General features: G+C 47.0%; 1 protein-coding gene across 2 annotated transcripts in view; it reads left to right on the top strand.

The window, feature by feature from the left end:
* LOC144153084 (cyclin-dependent kinase 8-like) overlaps nucleotides 1–20,307 on the top strand; it is a 43,050-nt gene extending 22,743 nt beyond the window's left edge. The window contains exons 9-15 of one of the 2 annotated variants that reach the window (XM_077684735.1): nucleotides 394–463; nucleotides 1,665–1,737; nucleotides 2,298–2,395; nucleotides 5,338–5,422; nucleotides 7,869–7,973; nucleotides 11,561–11,605; nucleotides 20,128–20,307. In XM_077684735.1, coding sequence (XP_077540861.1) covers nucleotides 394–463; nucleotides 1,665–1,737; nucleotides 2,298–2,395; nucleotides 5,338–5,422; nucleotides 7,869–7,973; nucleotides 11,561–11,605; nucleotides 20,128–20,244 — 593 coding nt within the window. In that variant the 3' untranslated portion in view covers nucleotides 20,245–20,307. The remainder of the gene's footprint in view (nucleotides 1–393; nucleotides 464–1,664; nucleotides 1,738–2,297; nucleotides 2,396–5,337; nucleotides 5,423–7,868; nucleotides 7,974–11,560; nucleotides 11,606–20,127) is intronic. The other variant, XM_077684736.1, reaches the window with a different exon arrangement.
* Nucleotides 20,308–20,585: the final 278 nt, after the last annotated feature.

Below are 20,585 nucleotides of genomic sequence, written 5' to 3'. Positions count from 1 at the left end.
GCCGAAAAGAGAATTGGCACTGACATACGTAGAAACGAAATGCATCTCCTGTACAGTCGAGTCATGAGTGTGTGAAATTACATTTCATGTTAGATATTAGTTTAGAAATTTAATTAAGAATTTAATTGTCAGAGTGAGAAAAGGTTCGTATTGTGCTGGAAAATTGCGTGGCATTGTGCACATTGATGTTCTCTGGATACACTCATATGTAGCAGGCTTGGCTTGTGGAAGTACACTACACTGTGTTGCTGTCCATATCACACGTTTGCTGTATTGGAAATGAGATAAAGAAGCGATCACTCGCAGCGAATACTTGACAACTAACGTGTGCCTCAGATGTGCTGAGCACTGTTGGAGCTGCTGTCTCTTGCGACTCTTTCCCCTTGGCCACAGAGAAGGACTGGGAAGACATCAAGAAGATGCCCGAGCACCACACGCTCATGAAGGACTTCAAGCGCTCAAGGTTCGTTGTGCATCCCGTATTGTTGTGGCGCTTTTTGGAAAGTGGATGTGAGTTTGTCATTGTTTGCTGTATGGGGATGGGGGAAATGTGTGACGGGGGAACGTTGCAAAGAATTCGGAAGTGAGTCAATCGGTAGCACAGTTATGTTAAAATTTACTGTAAGTGTACAGCTCGCCAAACAGTAGGATATGACAATAGTGGGCTGTGCCAGTAGTTGTAGCATTGTTTACAACTGAATCGTTCTCGATACCTGTTATAGCAGCCTTTATAGCTAGCGCACGCTGTGTGTGGTAATGTGCAATAGGCAGCGTACCATCAGCCCCCTGCCAAAGCGTTCCGTTGCTTTTTTTTTAAACCGTTGTTTTGTGTGGTCTGGCAGGTTTCACTCACAGAACCGTGGCTGCCCATTGCTTTGCATGTTTCTATTTTTTATTTATATCTGAGGAAAGGATGATGTGATATGCTCCTGGCAGAAAAAGTGCGGTGCTTGCCCAAAATGTACTGCTGGACACATTGGAGGAGTGGTGCCCCTGCACCATCACCACAAGTCGTATAGAGATTTTAGCACTGTAAGGCATGCTGGGGGCTGTCACTAGCACAAACTGTTATCAGAGGTTGGTAGTTGCGCTTCCTTGACACCTTGTTGTCGGCACCTCTGTCCTCATCAGCATGTTGGCGGTAAATTATAAATCCACAACCTCTTCTGCTACTGCTGCAAAAAATAAATAAATGAAAAATAAAAAAATAAAGAAAAAGGTATATATAGTATTGCAAGGCCAGGTAAGAAGGCTTGGCAGACTGCATTTATTCAGCATCCAGAAGCCCGGCCAGAACGGAACCAACACAACTGTGATGGTCACTCATGGTAGGAGGAGGAAGGTGGTGGTGACAGGTTGCGGCTGGGAGGTGATGAGTGAGCACTGTTGGAGGATTGTAACTGAGCAAACATGCTCAAAATATTTGTGTGTGTGTGTACGCACACACGCACACACGCACAGCTGCCTAATGGCATCACCATCGCTCTTTGTGGTGCACCAACCAAGCAGCTATGGGGACGTCGGTGCGAGCGATCAATAATGTGTCCAAGTGCTACCTTTCGAAAAACCGTGGGATGTTCTACTTTTGTCAAGTTGTGTGCACCGTCAGCCAAGCGTTTGTGTGTGCATGAGGTGCCGCCATGTGTTGTGCTTGGTTCCCGCAGCTATGCCAGCTGCTCCTTGGTCAAGTACATGGAGAAGCACAAGGTGAAGCCGGACAGCAAAGCCTTCCTCCTGGTGAGCGCTGGGGCGTGGGACAAAGGAGCAGAATGCAGGCATGTGTGCGAATGGGGATTTTCTGCCTTTGAAGCGAATTATGACTTGCTTGGAATTACCGCAATGTGCATCCTTTTTTGTGGGTGAGAAAAAAAGCAGCCGAACCGTCACCCGTCATTGAAGTAAAAAACTGAGACTCGGATCGAAGTAAATGCATTAAAATTTCAGTACGATGGTAGACACAGTGATGTTGTTTATACATTGTTAGCCTTGCTTAGCATCTAGCTATCTCTAACGGCCACTAGAATGTGTAGTCTCATGAGGGGGGGAAAACGATATCTCATCACTGAGCTCTGAGACATCGAGGAAACTTGACGATGTGGACATCGTCAAGTTTAATGCCAGTTCTTTTGTGTTGCACCTGTGCTGTAACCCTTTCTGCTGTAGCCTCATTACTGGCAAATCGTACGTGATGGTTTGGTTCGAAGCCAAGCCTAGCTCTGTTGCACTTTGCGTGCGTCGCGATAAACACTTCTCTGAGTGAGGCGTGCCATCGCTCCTTCTGTCCCGGACCCCTCCAGCTGCAGAAGCTGCTGCTGATGGACCCGACGAAGCGGATCACCTCGGAGCAAGCCATGCAGGACCCGTACTTCCTGGAAGACCCCGTGCCCACCCAGGAGTGAGCCTCCTCCTCCTCGCTCTCTTTTAAGTGCAGAGCACTTTAGGGGCACGCCTTGTCGTCGTAGCTCGCTCACTGAACCCAAGTAGAGCCCCACGGCGTTCCGTCGTCGTGGCGTAACCCAGAGGCTTCGAAAGCCAATCGGTTTATATGGTCATAAGTGTTCGAAACTCGTGAACCGCTGGCGCTTGTCATTCGTCTCCCCGTTGTTTAGCGCAAAGATAAAAACTGCAGGTACATTTGATGCAAAATATACATAATTAACCAGCAGCGCCTGCGTTCATTTAGTTAAGAACGCTCGTTGGGTTGGTTTTTATGATAGTAAGCAAAAAAAAAAAGGGGCAGTGCAACGCCGGTACGTGCGGGAGGAGCAGCGAGCACTAGAACTCCCGCTGGCACAGTTTCAGGCAGGGGGCGCGCGAGCACTGCGAGGGCGGGGAATTCGAATTGCATTGGGTGGTAGCAGTGAGCGGATATCGGCGCTACAGCCCATTATGGCGAATCACTGCTCTGCACTTCCGACAGCTTTCACATTGAGTGGAACGGCTTCAATTTTTCCCTCTCTTTGGCTGATAAGCAGTGCTCAGTCGAGCGGGCCTCTTTGTAGGGCATAGGTTTGAACAAGTTGGTATTCCATGCTTTACGTAAAGTCAATTGTGCAAAAGGACAAAGACTGAGGAGAGACCACACGGCACAGAGCGCAACTTATGTCGTGCGGTCTCTCCTCAGTCTTCGTCTTTTTTCAGCAGTGAATGTGCAGTGTCACCTTTTGACTCGAGATTAAACGAGGCCAGTGTGAGGACTCGGCTACATTGACTTATCCTGCCTTTTAGGGGGCATCAAAATCGCCTTTGACTTGTTGAGCCTTCTGTAGTGTGCGGAATGCTCGAGTTTTCAGAGGCCATTGGGATCGGCTTCTTCTTTGAAGCAGTTTCGCAGGGACTTTGTGAAAGTTGTCCACTCTGCTTTACATCTTTGTTTTCTTTGGCTTTGACATCATTTTGGAGATAGTAAGAGAACGCCAGCCGTGCATTGGACAATCGGAACTGGCTGTAGTTCCTTTTGCGTGTAGGAGGATGGCTCCAAGCAGTACTGAAGATTAAAAGTAGATTGTCGGGTACTACCTCATTTGTCCATCGGCGACTGTGAATGTTGTGATCCAAGGGTCAGTAGCCACAAAGGTTTGACCAGTTTTTACAAAAGCTTCGCACTTGTTGCGTTAGCTGGATAGATCCTTTGATGCAAAATGCTCTTGCTCCGTCGAGGGAAAGGAAAGGCGGACAGTTCCTCCCTCATGCAGTGTGAACAAACTCTGAACACACAGCGCTGCTTTGTTTTTTTCCACACACCCCAGTTATTTACGCTTTATGAAAGGTCATTTAACACTTCCATAAAGGTCAGTTCCAGCCACCGGTCGTTGATATCGTTCGCAGTGTGGGCCAGGTGGGCGTTTACTTGCTGACGGAGGTCAAGACACACATCTGGCTCACCCCACCATGCAATGTTGGGAGGGCATTGGTTTGGGCTGCAGGCAGGTGGGGAACATGGAAGCGTAGCCATCTGATACCCCCGTTACACCAGCAAATCTAATGACAGTTAGAGAGATTGGCATTGGCTGTGAATGTCGTTAGCTGTGAGCGCTACACGAGCATACTTCACGCAAATTCACGCAAATGGCATTCGGGGATTGAACGACTTTGGGGAACACATTCACAGTAGATTCCGAACCGATGAGTATCCTTGACAGCAGCAGTCCATCACTAAACATGGAACTTTAATAACAAACTGTATTGCACTGCATCTATAACATACCAGTAAATCAAAACTTTTCTGTGCATGTTGCTTTATATGTATAAAAAAAAAAGCAAACAACACCTTTGCCAATTTCCTCCTTGTTTGCTGGTACCCAGATACAAACTTCTTACTTGTTGTCTCGTCTTGTGTTGTGAATGTTGCCTAAAACAGAGCTGCAATTTCTTCATTCAAAAAGTAAATTCGTTTTGTTTTTAAATTCAAAGAGCAAAGTTTGAGGACATTACGAACGCGCTTACATTATTATCCTGCCATTCTGCGAGTTTTCCAATCCTCCCTGCTTCAGTGTCAAATGACGGCTCAGCCAAACTGAATGTCATTTATAGCGAATGTCATTAGCTTTGGATGATGTTAGATTAGCTGTGTGACAGTGGTACTAGTGGCATTCCCTGCAAGATTGTACATCAGCGAGGTGGACTACTGATGTACAGTCATGATCAATTTGAAGGTGATCACCCTTGAGGTGAAGAAACAAGCTGCAGCGCCGTTTTACGGGTTTTATCATGGTGGTATCATGCAAGGGACTATGAGGGTAAAAAGGCAGTGCTATCTTGAGATCCAGAGTTCTGAAAACTGCCACTGTGCAGCTTGGAAGGCCCCTGCTGATCGTTGATCCCGCGATCACCTTCAAATCGATTGTGACTGTACCTTTGTCTCAGGAAAGAGGTCCGGTGAGAGGCTCCGACGGTGCTGGTGTGTGCGGCGGAGTGTGGCAGAGCGTATTTAGAGATATTGCCCTGAGAAAGGCGGGGAATTTGGTTGAGAGTTGCGGTAAGGGGATTTGGGGTCAAAAAATTAGGTTCTGACAGCACAGCTTAAGAGGATCTCCATCCCACTGTGGACATCAGCAGGCTGCTGTGCTGATGATGGGACGCATAAGGTGCCCCCCCCCCAACAAATGCTTCAGTGTTCCTCACTACAAGAGCAAAATGTCACTGTAGAACCTGGGTAAATGTTTTTTGCTTGGATCTCCTACTCACATGTTCAGGGAACATTGCCTGTCTTATACAAATTAAAAAAGGAAAACAATGCATTGTAGATCTAAAGCAAAAAAAAAAATTGTGGAGTTCTGGGCGTGCTGCCCTGGCAGTGGTATTGAAGGGCGAACGCGTGCGTTGCTGTCCACGCAGTGTGTTTGCGGGTGTGCCCATACCGTACCCAAAGCGAGACTTCCTCACAGATGAAGAGCAGGAGGACAAGTCCGATGCCAGCAAGGTAAGCACTCGGCCCTGGCTGGATCATCCATTATGCCTTAGTTATTAAAATACCCTTTCACTGTCACTGAGGTACCGGTACGTTTTCGCACTTCTCCCTCACAATGTCACTGACGTACCGGTACGTTCTTTATTGTGCGTTGTAAAATTCGTGCCATAGCGCAAAGCAGGCGTGCCTGGATTGTTCGCGCCATCTGTCGAATCATTGTAGTAGCTCGTATTTTCACTTGCTCGCTGTCTGCAACAGTATATTGAAAAGTACGGAGCGACTGCGCCCACTCTTCGTTGCTTGGGTGCTTGGTCGACCGTGCGGCACATGTGCGATTACGGGTGCAAGGGTTGTTGTGCCATCCGCAACGGGTTTCTAGGGTTTTTTTTTAATTCCATTCCCACATCTGCTACGGTGTGCCGTGTGCCGTGCCGTTGCCTCTCCAATAGACCGAAACATGACTCGATCGCAGCTTTCTCTCGCTCATTTCTGTGTGTTGTGCGGCCTGCTGAAAGTGCTCCCTCCATGCGCGCGGTTACTTTCGGATGGCTGATCTGGCGGGGCCTTCGACTGCGGGCAGGAGTGATGGTTCTTGGATTCCGATCCAAATTCACATTCGCTGAGCTCGAATTCGCATTCTGAGAGTTGCTCATCCGAGGCAGGGGTGCGAGTTCCACAGCGTCAGTTTCTGATGTTGTAACAGTGGGGTTGTCCCGGAAACGTGCTCGGCAAACTGAAAATATCTGGAAGAATGGCGATTTCTCATCCACGCTCTTTCCTTTCGACGTGTTACGCTTGAACCATTATGTTCCTTTCCTCATATTTCGGAAACCAAGCCGACATTGATGGTGCGTCATGGCCAGAAACACCCAACTGAAAGGGTTAAGGGGGCAGACTGGTCTTAGAGTGATTTTTTTATTTACCAATTTTAGTGAAACTTAAGAGTCTTTTGTAGTGATTTCAAATCTGCCATTAGATTTTTTGTAAGTTGATTATATTTTGAGTAATTAATGATTAATTGCCATTATTTTGGGTCACAGTTACAAAATAACCACTCCATACAGAATGGCAATTACCATGTGGCTAGGCAGACAAATGACTAAAGAATACAACACAGGGAACTTTGCTCCTCCCACGCTCTGCCAGAAATGGCTCGCAGGTGGTGCCAATTGAACACAATAATAATTTTCCAAAGCCTCCATTTGAAAAATTTGTTTCCAACATTGTATTCTCCACACATTTTGGTATCAGAGGCAAAAAGAATTAAAGTTGTACCTGCACTGGGTGCCGAGATTTCTGAGGACGAAATGCTAGCTTTGCGTTGCAAGAAAAGTGCCGTTTCACCATCGAATTCTGCGCTAACTGAGCTGTAGAGTGCACTTTAAAATGCTATTATAATATAATAACAACAAAATATGGTGCCTTTTGATGAGGAAATTTACAGACTGATAGAAAAATGGCCATGGAGGCCAAAAGTGCCATTTCTGAGAAAATGCTTTTTTTGACCGTTTTTCAGCCCCAAAGATCCAACTGCCCCCTTAATTATGCTAGATAAATTATGCTAGGGGGGGCCAACATTCCTGCGTTTTTCCTCTATTACCAGCTGTGCCAAATGGCTGCTGCCAGCAAAAGCAGTTAAGGGAATTCATCAAGCTCCTGTAATACCCCTGCTACACTAGCGTCCGAATGTCATTTGAACCAAATGTCATTTGACTCAAATTCCAAGTTGTGCTGCTACGCTAGGTTTTGAAGTGCCATTCGGCTCAAATGACATTCGAACCAAATGAGCACCGAGAGAGACATCTGTGATTCCAAATGCCATTTCTAGCACTCTCGCACGCAGCGTCTTCGATCGGCAATACAAAATATAATACATACTCCTGTACGTAAAACAAACAATATATTTTTGTTTGTCTAACTTTCTTCACTGTTCATTTACTTAAAATATGAAATCAACATATTTAATTTTCATACTCTCAAAACCAGTGGGTAAGTTGCAAAAAAAAATAAATAAAAACAGCCGCCGCAATAGAGCCAAAACTTGTGTCTCTTCTAATTTGATATTATTTTGTTGCCTTAGACTGCTCCTAAATTTGATTGTTGTATTACTGTATGGAAATGGAACGGGGCGACAACAGTGCCACTACAGCACGGCGAGCAATTGTGAAAGCTTTCAAATGCCATCGAAATCGTAGTGTAGCACGGTGGATTCTGAATGGCATTTGAAGCGCCCCATTTGAGTCGAATGACATTTGGTTCATATGACATTCGGACCCTAGTGTAGTCGGGGTATAAGAATGCAATCAGTTGTTAATTAAGGAGAAAGTCACATGTGTGAACGAAATGACGTTGACCAGTCGCATCGAGTCCAGATGGGTTTCTGTAAAAGTAATTGCAAGAAAGTTGTATGGTGAGGAAACTTGTCGGACCTCAGGGCTCCTGCATGTGCGCTTTGCAGACCGCCGCGGCCAACAACCAGGGAGGCACGCAGGACAACAACAATCACGGCCCCAGTGCCAAGAGGGTGAGGATGGCCCCGCCCACCACCACGGCGGCCAATCAGGTGAGCCCGCTTGCCAGCAGCGGTGGGTGGGCTGGACTCGGGTGGCGCACCTTTCTTCCTCTCTCCCTTCCCCCCGCCCTCTCTGCCTGCACCCCCCTCTCAGTTGTCTCTTTCCTGGGGCTCTCGGTGTCTTCTTTTGGGGAGCTTGCGACGGTGTGGGAACGGTGGCCTCCTTGCGTTGGTTCAACCACTGATGGCACAAGCTTGGCAAGGGCCCAAAAGCTGCCTCCAGCTTATAGCAAAGGGCTGACTTGGTGTTGTGGTGGTGCTCGAAAAGATTGCCCATCATGGCTCCCGCCATGGCACCCACCATGAGCTGTGGTGTGTGGTGGGCCACGAAGCGCTGACGGAAACTGCTGCAGGATACGGGGTATCTTGCGCCAGGCCTGTTCCACTGTGTGACAGTTTAAATTGTTGGTAGGTGAGCGCTAAAGGACAGGCAATGTGCGGAGCGATGCTTGAGGTCGGCCGTTTATTCACAGGCCGCAAGTACGTACGTAGTACGTTGCTAAACTACGCAGAAAGCAGGAAAAAAGCAGAAGCCCTCGCCCAGTTTTATCATCAATCACTGTGCAAGAATGTGTTTGTAGTGAGAGGAAAGTGCAAGAGTAAGGGAAGGGGAGATTTTTTAATCTAAAATTACTTCAGGGGGTGATTTGTTGTATTGTGTGTTCTTTCATACTCTAGGCATTTTGAAGCTTCACTGCAACCCGTTTTGGGGACCCGACTGAGACAGAAGTTTTGTTATTGTTTTACTTTCTGCGTGCCCGTGCAGTTTTGTACAATTTGCGTCTGGCAGTTTTAGTGAGGAACTAGTTTAGCGATTGTTCCGCTCACTTTAGGTTATTGCGTCCTTTGGCACTCCTCCTCAACGCTGTGTTCCCAACGTGCTGAGCGTTCTACATTTAGCAAGAGGAAAATTGTGCAGCACATTTTGTGCTGTTCAGAATGCGTCTGAAGTCCCGATTTCTTGGTGGCAATTTGGAGTCCCTGAGTTGCCAAGTTTCAAAGAGAACGTCGATTCTAAATAGAGGTCAAAAATGGTGCTAAACAATCATCTGCAGGTGCACTTTTCACTTAGTATGTATGGGTGTGTAAAGAAGTTCTTTATTCTACTTTGTAGTAGCTCGTGTTCTGTGTAGGATAGGAGCCAAAATAGGAGCTCACTGGGTAGTGAAAGGGCAATACTTACTGACCCACACGAAGGACTTATAATGGGGCTGTTGCTTGGAACTTTGAAGGCCACCAAATTAAAATGAGGATTACCATGATGTACCATGGTGGTACAAAAGTGTTCAACCAAAAGGACTTCACAAATAAGGCTCCGTCGATGAAAGTTAGGGGGTGATATGTCGTTCCCAATTCTGATTTTTACGCACATTTTGTTTTTCTGTAAAACACCTCTTTTAAGATTTAACCACCCTTCAGAATTTGTTTGGGCTGTGTTTTTTTAGTTAAAAAAGAAATTTGCTTTGCTGATGAATCTAAACTTTGCATGTATTGGCGAATTCTACACTAGTGATGGGTTGCAATGAACCTAACATTATGATTCATTCTGTTTTGGAGCAAAGGCTGTGATTATTTGAAGTTTGGGCTTGAAAGGAGAAAAAAACTTTATTTCCACTTTTCAAGCCCATACACCCATACATTGGGCCCCGAGACAGATGGAATAGTGATGTTAGTCTAGTTGCACGCATTAACTTGGGGGTGATTCATGATTACTATGTTTAGCTGCTGCATTTGTTCATCAAGTTTTTGCTGAAAGAAACCGGTACTTGTTCCAAAGTTTTGTGTACATCTTACATTTTTCATGTGAACATAATTTAGTATAAAGTAACCCAACAAAAATCTCCTAATATTGTCATCATAATTACTGTAACAATTAATAATGTTTTTGAGCCAACTTGGAATACATAATCGTGAGCATTGGCAGTAACATAACCCTACAATGGCCACAAAATGAATAAAACAACATGGTTTCTTTTTCTTTGTATATTTTCCAAAAAGGTCTTGCATTTTAGTGCTCCACAGTGAACAGAGGAGAGCCAGGTTATTTTTTGTATGTACATGTTTAATTGCATAAAGTGGCTACATTACATTGAAGACAATACGTAGTCAAATTTTCGAGATGATTGCCATTGTGGCTGTTTTTCTGATTAAGAAAAAAGAAATGTTTGTTTAGCACAAAATAAATTTTGGCACACCGTCAAATTTACAGCCTTCCACCATGTTGCACTGCGTGAAGCCCGAATGTAGCCGAATGTAGCAGTTGTTAAAACTTATTTCTTTATCGATAATTGACTATTCACATGTAATCAAATATTATTTCCGCTGAGGCGTTTTCTTGTGATTGTGGCTATTGGTTTGCTTTATTCATTTCGGCAATAAAAGTGTCACCTTGTACAGCGGCTTAGCTGAGGTTGTGGCGTTTGTTTCACAAGAGACGGGGATTGGTACAGGTTTGGACATGCTTGGTTGAAAAGTCACTTGCTTTGATTGTTTACTGTAGCGTTACAAGTGGGTAAATTCATCCAGGAGGGCTGATTTGATTCAGTTCCATCTCCAGCCCAGCTTGAAATTGCTTGAGCCGCTGGCAGTGCTGCAGACATCTTTGAAGTTCATGTGGCGTCCATGCGGAGTAATCGCTGCCCCCAGTACATGCAGTTAGTTAAAGGAATCTCACCGTTGCGCATTTGGCTGCTTAGCCCTTTCTATGGCCCTGGCCGCGGCAGCTGGCACGAGGTTTTTTTGCCCTGTGTTTGTGGTGCTAAGATGGCCAAACGGTTTGTTTGCTTAGAATGGACGATGGGTGGCAGGTTTAGTGTGTGAGTGCCGCAATGTGTAACGGACTCTGCTTGTGATGGAGCGGACAAGAGAGAGGGAAGCAGGCAGTCCCACGTGGCTGTAGCAAGCCAGCAAGAGCTCCCGGAGGGCAGGTTAGAATGTCAAGACATGATTTTCAGGACACACTAAACTCTTCTGGGGTCCCCGTTTTCAGCCCTTCCATACGTGGAGCTTCGAAATGCGCATGCACTGTGTTTGCAGTCTTTGCCGACCTGCAGAACTGGTGGTGCAGTTTTCTGGTGAGGTGTCCTTGCTTGGCGTGAAAGATTTAGCTGTGTTTTGCGAGCTCTGGGTCACCACCAGGCTGCAGAGATGGCGGAGGGTACAGGTTGAGAAGGCTCGTGGGAGTTTCAAGACTGTTAGCAACCGAGACTGCCGTGTTGGTGTTCTTGCATGAGCCCAGGAAAAGTGCAAAGGTAAGGCACTGCTCACCAGCGAGAGAGAGAGAAAAAAAGGGAGTTGCAGTGGTGCCAAATGCAAAGATGGCATGAATGCTGTTTGTGCCACTGTTCAGTATTCTGATTCCCTGTAATGCACGTCGTATTTGAGCAAAGAGAGAGACTCCAGGCTTGGCCAATATAAGCAGCTGTTGGTATTTTTTTTTTTTTTTCTGTTCTTTGTAGTTGGCCTCTCCCCTGCCCCTGTTTTACTGCGAGCGACGCTGTTTCTGTTGTGGCGCCGATGGCGGTGTGGGGCCGTTAGCTCTGCCTTTTATTGTTTGTTCTTCTTCTCCTTCCCTTCAGATGCAAGGTTACAATAAAAATTATCATGGTTTCAAGAAGCCCGAGGTAAGAGTCCGTGGCCGGCGTGACCCTCCTGCCCGCCCACCTCTCTCCTCTCTCCTCTTCCCTCCTCCCCCTCCCTCCCCTGTCCCCCGCTTCCCCCCTCGTAGCTGGCCGACCCATCAACCATCGTCATCTCCCGCTTCTTGAAACCACCACCACAGGCTGCGTCGCACGTCTGCCCGGAGGGGCGGCCTGAGAGGCAGCCTGTGTGCGAAGTGTTTCTCGAATAGCCGCCGTGCTTTTGTTCATGAAAGCTCACTGCGGTCGTCCGTGGGTTCTCGAGTGACGTGAGCTTTTCAGCCAACCACTTCTTGCACACGTGTGGTGCTCGTTGCTTTAGAACAGCGCAGACTGTGCTCAATCTCGGAAAGGCCCCACTGGTCTGTGAACTCGGTTGCGCAGTTTAGAGCTTGGGCGTAGGCGCCTGCCTTTGTGGTTGTTTAGTGGGAGAGTTGTGAGCTAGCCGTGGCCAACTTGTTTACGAGGGAGCCCTTGTAGGTGCCGTTTTATCGCTGCCTCAGAGGGGGCGAGCTGCCTCCTTTTGTGGTGTTCTTCGTTATAGTGGAAGGGAAACAAAGGGCGCTCTCCGGAGCCCCGACTTCACGCAGTGCCATCACTTTTCTACCGCTACTCAGGGTTTCGTTTCCATTGTACCCAGAAAGGAACCTTGAGTGCAGAGCTGCAAGGTTGTGTGTGCAGGCAGCTTCTTTTCCAGCCTGCCTGCTGTCACTTCCCCTATCGCGACACTACCAAAGCTGCTAGCAGTTCACGTTTGTTGTGCTGTGCACAGTTGTAGAGTCTGTGCTTAAAGGGGTTATGAAGACAAAATACAAGTTTGCTTTATTCGAAAGATTTCGCGTTTTATAGTGCCCCCAGCGCTTGTCCGGGTGCGAACGATGTTTTATTCACTGAGCAATTAATCAATTTAAGTTAAAATGTTGATTTTCCCGCTAAATCGTGTTTTCGTGGTCTGCAATCAGATCACAGGAACCAACCGCTCTGCAGCTGATTCCGAAGCCTTGTTTCCCGTTAGTGAACCTAGGCGGCGCCACCATACTGCGAGAAGCCGTTTTTTGCCTTTGGTTTGTTCTTGACCGTATTTAAAACTGGCTTGTTTTTGTTCAGGGAGAAAATAATCGTTTTGTGAAACAGTGCTCGCTCGACAAATAGGCATGGTCCATAAGACACCGTTGCTTGTGTAAATCGGTCAGTGTCGTCTAAAACTACCCCAAAGCCCCACAGTTCTGTGCAGCTAAACGAAGCATAGTGCATTCAGTACCAACAGCAGTACGCATCGGTACTTCGATGTTAACATGTGCTTTCGTAACTTCCACTGTTTGTCTCGCCATTCTGACTGCTTTAAAAAGAATGTGCCCTAAATTTAAGCGCAAATAGCTTGTTCGGCAAGCTTATAAGCTCTGCCTAATTTGCGTTTGCTTTTGCCGGCCTCCGCCAATCGCAGAGCTTGCTGGTATGACATCATAGGTTCTGTTGCGGGAAATGAGCTGGTGGGTCGCATGGCCATTCCCTTTTTTGCTAATTATACAGCTTATTCGAGCGAAGACTACGTTAGGAGTGGTGTCAGTATGATTCTAGCGAGGCAATCTTTTGAATGAACCAAATTTGTGTTTTGTCTTCATTGCCCCTTTAATGTGGGAGGCTTCATAAGCTGCCACTGAAGGGTTTGAAGAGTAGATTGATATGCCAAGAAATGCACATGTATACACGAATAATAACACTGCAGCCCCCACTCGCTTTATTTTTGCCAGAACAGAAGTTACTTCATAACTGTCTGTGAGGTTACACCGTGGGCGTGACAGGAAGGGGCAACCAAGCTGGAAATGTAATGCACGCCTAGCTTGCCCGTCTAGCCGTGGCAGCAGGGACCATTGTGGCGACTTCAGTCTCGCTGGTCTGTCTCCAATCTCGATAGTGAGAAATTGCTTACAACTGGATGAGACAACTGAGCCTCTTCAAATGACTGTATGCTCTGCTTGACTCAAACGGCATTTGAACCGACTGTCTGATAAAAACACCGTGTAGCTGCTCAAAGGTGGCATTCGAGTCCAATGGTATTCTGTTAAACATGTTCAAAACACTTCTGTAGCTAGGGCAATAGCTGGCGCACGTTGTAGTCGTCGAAAAGACTACGTTTTCATATGGTTTCAGCCGTGTTGCATTGCCTTGTCTCCTTTGAGACTTTTCTTTTTCTCATGAGGTTAGCTGTTGCTCAGAGTGTCTTAAGATGTACTAGTCAGATTCTCATAATTTTTGCTGCATTCAAAAGATTATAAATTGCGTAATGCAATAAAACGGCGAGAAAGAAACATTTGTTCTTGCTAAGGTAAAGTTTTCTGCAGTTTATTGTTACTAAAATGTTAGCAGTTACTGAGATATGGTTATCGCTTTCGCATTACATTGCAAAAAAGAAAAAGAACCACTTTGGTATAATCGCACTGCTGGTCTTTCTACAGCACAAAGGGACATGAAGTAGTATTCCAGTATTCAGTGGGTATGTTGTAAGAAATGTGGGCAGAAAGCAATGGCGTAACATACCATGAAAATTTAACTTAGTACACATAGGTTGAAACTGATGGCTTATCTTTGGCGATATGGTAAAATGCATTGAATAAAAAAACCTTAAGAGCGTAGGTAAGTGATACCCCTGTCACACGGCAAATCTAACGAAATTTAGAGTGAATGACATTAGCTGTGGATGTAATAAGTTCGGCACTACACGGGAATATTAAATGACATTTACGCGAATGGTATTCGGTGACTAAATAAGTTGAAGAAACACATTCGCATTAACTTCTGAATCAAATGAGTAGCCTCAACAGCAGTGGTCCACCACTAAACGAGAATGTTTAATAATAAGCTGTGTTTAAAACCTACCAGTAAATCAGAATTTTTGCCTGCATGTCTTTTTATATAGAAAAGAAAAGACACCTTTGCAAGGCTCCGCCATGTTTGCTGCTACCCATAGTATATACGAATTTGTTGCTTGCTTGCTTTGTCTTGTGGTGTGAATGTCACCTACAACAGAGCTACACTTTTTTCAATTCAAAGGTAAATTTTTTTTTAACACGAAAGTGTTTTATTCCCGGATACACGAAGATTACGTTGACGTCATATCCGTCACGTAAGTGACGCCAGTACAATGAAGCAAGCGGCCTGTAAAGGGTGCACCCCTGCACACACGGTCTTCTTGCGGGGACGCTATCTTTAGTACTAAAGAGTACCTTATGCTTAGGATTGTTCGTTTTCGGGTTTTATATTTTAACACGAAAGTGTTTTATGCCGCGATACCCCAAGATTTCACTCACGTCATATCCGTCACAAAAATGATGGCAGTACACCTTTTCCAAAGCGACCTGCCAGCAGGACGTCGCTCGCCAAGCACACCCACAAGATAGCCGCCAACCCACAAATCATGCTCAGCTGCAGATTTCACTTTCGTGTTTTACTGATTCTTATAACAGAGGAATCAACCACAGTTTTTTGTTTTCAAATGTAAAAGCTTTAAATGCTTTATGGATACATTTCAATTATTTTACAATTCTGAAAGTTTCCCAATTGTCACTGCTATCATTGCCAAATGACATTTACTTGCGAAAAAATTGTGAGGGCGTGTGGGGTGGTGTTTTGTGATCTGCACCAGGGCAGAGGTTGCCTCCTGTGCGGTTGACTTACAGGGTGTCTAGCGACCGGGAAAACCGGGAAAAGTCAGGGAATTTTGCGCCACCGGGAAAAGTCAGGGAATTGTCAGGGAATTTTTCAATCAAGTAGTACCAGTCAGGGAAAACCACGTCGGGGCCTGCCCACAGTTTCAGAATAGGGGAAACCAGTGTTGGGGGCCCCCAAGAAGTTACCGAACGCAACACGTTCGCGCGCGACGAAAACGTAAACCGCATGAAACGTTTTCTGGTTTTTCTGCAAGCAAAAACGCACCGCGCACGCCTGAGGCGCGCTGACGCCGCCGCGAAAACCACCTGCGCGGTGCGCGCCGAGCGGCAGGCGCCGGCAACATGGCGGCTGCACCCTGCACCGGCCGCGGAGTAGTGCGGTAGCTCCAACGACCGCTTCTAACCGCTCTTTAAAATGCTACTCAAGGCACAAACGCACTTGTTTGTGCAGGAAAGGAGCCACGCACGAAATCGTCGACGCGACCGTGAAAATACCCCGCACGAATGGCGCGCAGAAACTCGCCGTGCGGTTCACGCAGCTCACAGCTGGCTTAGGTTGCTGGTTGCACTTGCTCAGAGGGGCGATGTAGGTGGTGCCCAAATCGCACGCACAACGCGCTTTTTTTTTCCAGCGAATTTCAAGAGTCAGCGCTTTTTTGAAGAGCTAATCTTGAAAGAACTTCATTCTTATGACATCGGAAGCCAGAATTACCTAATCAAAAAGGAACATGACGTGGTTTTCTGCTCGCGAAAATGCGCCGCGCACGTCACAGACGCTCTGACGCTGCCGCGGAACCGCCTGCACGCTGCGCGCGGTGCCGCCGGCAGCGGAAACATGGCGGCGGCTTCGACCGCGAACTGGTGACGGGAGATCGAGCGACCGCTTCTAAGCGCTCTCTAAAATGCCACACAAGGCACGCACGAAGTTGCTTGTGAAGTAAAGGAGCTTATAATGTGGGCGAAAACGGTACTATGAAACATCATCCGCGCCGTTAGTGTTAGCGCCCATGCAATACCTGCCGGGGTTACGTAAGCCTAAACATCTCTTGCGGGCCCATCCGGCTGTCTTGAGAGCTTCAAAACTGCCACCATGAGGCGTGCGGCTCTCCATTGGCGGAAGTCGGCAGGCTCCTCCCACTTCCTCGCGCGACGCGCGTCATTTTCTGAGCGAGGCAGAAGCTGCCGCGCGCGCGAATCGTCGACGCGTGCGCGAAAAAATCGCACGCGCAACGCCGACGCGCCCGAGTCGCGTGCAAAAACGCACCATGCGGTTCACGTTGCATGTCGAGCCAGGACAATAAAAAAAAGAAAAGCAAAAGGTGCTCGCTGAAGCGCAACTTGAAGCTTCTATCCCGCAAGATGAAATAAACTCTCTGAAGCCGTAACAGAAGGCAAGCAAACCTCAAACTGAAGTTAATGTGTTTTGTATATGCTTTTTATATGCTTCATAGACCATTTCCACAGAATGGCGCCTGTTGTATAAGTCAGGGAATTTCGTTTAAAATGGTCATGGAAAACATGGAAAAGTCAGGGAAATTGAATTAGGCAATTTGCTAGACACCCTGACTTAGGTTCATTTGTTAATACCGCTAACAGCTGCAACACTAAAAGTTAGTGCCTGCAGTGCTGGAGACCCAATTTCATTCCAACTGACTTTGATGTAGCGTTTTGTTTGTTTGTTTGTTTGCAAACATTTTAAATTTCGAATGCAAAGTCATTTGTCCTTGCGCTTTTTGTAGAAAACACAAAATCGTCACATTATCCGTTCTCTCTTGGGGACAAAATGGCCTGGAAGGGAACGTGAGGGAGCAAGTGAGGCATGTGTAAAATCACCCTTTAAATTAGGCCAGTCCAGCAGAGATCATTGTCCATGAGTGCCTGATGCACCCGTGGCTGTGTTGCTGTGCCTCACATAACTCAACGGAATGCATCAGAGTCAGGGTTGTGCCGCCTCATTTGTGCCACCTTGGTTGACAACATTGCCACATTGTGCCGCCTTGTCTTTCCTCGTGGGTGTTGCTGTGGCTGTTTCTTGTTGCATGGCGGCGGCTTGGTGGTTGCTCTCATTGTGGTCTGTTGCATGGCTTTTAATCATGTCCCCCTCCATATTCCCATGCATGTGTGCTTCGAGATGGCCTGCTTCGAAACTTGTGTTTTGCTCAGCAGAACTTGTTGAGCTAGTTGGCTCATGTGTGCAGTAAAAAGGATGGGGCGCTCAACAGACTAGGGTGAAGGTTGGAACAAATGACATGTACAGGCGCCTGTACATGTTGTCTGTCCACATCTGTTTAGCAGCCTATACTTTTTACTACCGAGCAGCGGATATAGCGTTGGCTGTTCTAAGTGCAGAGCACTTTAGGGGCTTGCCTTATCGTTGGAGTTCGCTCGCTGGACCCAAGTAGAGCGACACAGCGTTCCATTGTAGTAGCTGTCGTCGCAGTTTTACTCAGAGGCTTCGAAAGTAAAGCAATTTATATAGTCATAAGCGTTGAATAAAACATCTCCCCGTTGTTTGGCACCGAGAAAACTGCACGTACAATTGAGGCAAAATTTATGTAATTAACTGGCAGCGCCCTTGTTCATTTAGTTAGGAACGCTCGTTGGGGTCGGTTTTTACTATAGTAGGCGAAAAAACTGGCAGTGCAATGCCAACACGTTCGGGAGGAAAAGCAAGCACAGAAAGAACGGAACTCCCGCTGGTGAACTTTCAGGGAGGGGGCGCGCGAGCACTGTGGAGGCGGGAAATTTGGGTTGCATTGCGTCGTAGCAGTGAGCGGATAACAGCGCCAAAGCCCATTATATCGAATCACTGCTCTGCACTTCCGACAGCTTTCACGTTGAGTGGAACGGCTTTAGTTTTTGCCGTTGCCGAGGGGGCCAACAGCTGTGAAGCAGGGGAGAATTGTGCAATGAAAAAGGCGGCAGATTGCACCGTATGCGATGCATGGTGATGATGACTGCCTTTGTACCTAAGTGCACCGTGCCACCATTTACCTTTTGCACTGCTTGTGTTCCCATTTAAATGTGTCATTAGTAGTGCATCGAGATCTACTGATGGAGTGTGGTGAGATCGACAAAGTGTGCTTGCTACGAGCTGGATAACGAGGCACGAAGCGATACCGGCGGCAAATGCTGTGACGTTATGGGGGGGGGGGGGGGGGTTTGCTCATCAAACATTAATGAAGTGCCCAATAGGTAATTAGAAAAGGGCACTTAAGAGGCCTATTGTGAAAAATGTGACAAGCATGGTGGCTGTGACCTTGACAAAGGTAGTGACAAGTTTGTCCAGGATTGTGCAGATAGAAATAATGAATAAGCAGTATGCAGTTTGATGGATTGGGTGAGGAGAATGTAAGTGAGAAGAAAGAAAAAAAAAAACGCTTGTGCGAGCTTTCAGGTACATAATGAAAATGCCATGTTTAGCTCTAGCTCTGTGCTAGATTTTTTTTTTTTTTCTGTTCTGGGCTGTATGTGCAAGCTAAGGCTCAAGCCTACCACTGAACAGTGAGCTAAAGAGTTGCACAAGTTAAAACTACGAAGCAAGGCCACGAAAAGAGTTCACTGAACTGTGCTGAATGTGTCCTCATAATGGTACGAGCTTGCTTATGGGAGAGCGTCTGAGCTGAGCACTACTATGGAGTATCTGCAGGACTTGGACACAAGAACACTGTGCCAAATAGAAATAGGAACAGTAGCTATAGTGCTTCGCAATTGGGGCATTGTGTAGTGAGGCTGCTGCTTGCTTCTCCAGGTTGCCTGAACGCCCGAGAGGCGTTCGCGTTGTACGGTGTGGATGGTGGAGCCCCACCTCTTTCCACAAGACGAGGCTCAGATACTTGAAACTGTACGCCACCGGCTACAGCTGACAGTAGGCTGCAGGGCATGTTACGAACCACCTGCATTGAGCAACATTTCTCACTCATTTTTCGCTTGCTGGTGCACAGTGTGGCTCCAGTGTTTTCCTTTTGTTGAAACTGCTTTTAAACGCAGGCAGCAACCGCTTGCTTCTCGCAGCCACTTGCAGATCTCCCATTGTACCAGTGGGGGGGACTCATGTTTAAGACTGTGCACTGGTGAAGGCAGTACCTGTCTGTGTAGCTGCAGCCCTGTGGTGCATTGCATTGTGTGCAGTGTTGTGCAAGCTACACCTGCATTCAGCCAATGGGAAGAATCGCTTGACGGCACCAGCTGATGAGGGTAACATGTCACTGTCAACAATTGGCAAAAAAAAAGAGAAAAAAGAAAAGTAAAACCTCGCAATGGTAGATGGGCATTGTACACCTGTTGGTCATCGCCTACAGAGGCTATCGGAGATGAGCGACAGCAAGTGCCTACTGTACGGCATTTGTCACGTGGGGAGAGGAGGAAGTGTTGCCTGTGCTCCCATCACGACGAAGCATTTGATGCGGCTTGGAGGTCTTCTCATTAGCACATTGAGTGTGAAGTTCTCTGCTCAGTTAGTATGCGGTGCTAGCAAAAGCACACTATGCTTGGGTCAAGTTATTGGTATTTTGAATGCAAAATGACTCGTTTACAAAATTTTTTGGACTTGCAATCTGCTTATAAGTTATACTGCGGCGGCTACAAACAAACTAGGCGGGCAAAACCAGCAGCAATCACCTTTCACAAAGCGCTCTCGCATTGAGGTCACAAGTCCGTCGCTTCGGCAGAGTGATACACTACGTGAACTATTGCCGTTCTTAACTATTACCCGAGCATAGGAGTGAAGGTGCGCACTGCGCGGAGGGTGATCATTTACATAACTAGAAAAGAAGAAAATGATTGAGATGGACGCTCTCCTGACTTGTATGTTTCTCTCTCCTGTCCCTGCCGATGTAGACGCACAGCAGCCTAAGCTCTGGCGTGCCGCCCACCCAGCCCCCCGTGCTGGCGTTCACCTCGGCCAGCGGAGCCACCCAACCCACGGGACAGGCCACCTTCTCCCAGCGCTTCTGAACTTTTCTTGTGCTTGTGTTTGCCGTTTTGTCCTTCGAGTGAATGAAGCATGTGTGGAAGAGACTGTCGTGTGCTCTTTTTCTTGGCACCCCTCTGTGGCTGGGCCTTTGGGTGCGCCGCCACACAAGCTTGCAGGAAAGTTGTGGGAAGAAGCCAGCATCTCAGCTGTGGACTTGCACAATCCTGGCGTCAAAGGAAGGAAGCTTCTACAGCCAGTGCTTTGCAGTATTCTACTACACTTCACTTCTGCAAACCATATGTGGCTAGAGGTGTGCTCTTCACTCGGCTAAGCTGCTACAGCACAGAAGAGTTGCTTTTAATGCTGCCTTTTGTGGGGCAGC

This window comes from Haemaphysalis longicornis, unplaced genomic scaffold, assembly GCF_048455015.1.
Source record: "Haemaphysalis longicornis isolate Haplotype H1 unplaced genomic scaffold, Haemaphysalis longicornis Haplotype H1 scaffold_9, whole genome shotgun sequence".
Taxonomy (NCBI): Eukaryota; Metazoa; Arthropoda; class Arachnida; order Ixodida; family Ixodidae; genus Haemaphysalis; species Haemaphysalis longicornis.
This window is presented reverse-complemented; position numbering and strand designations above follow the sequence as displayed.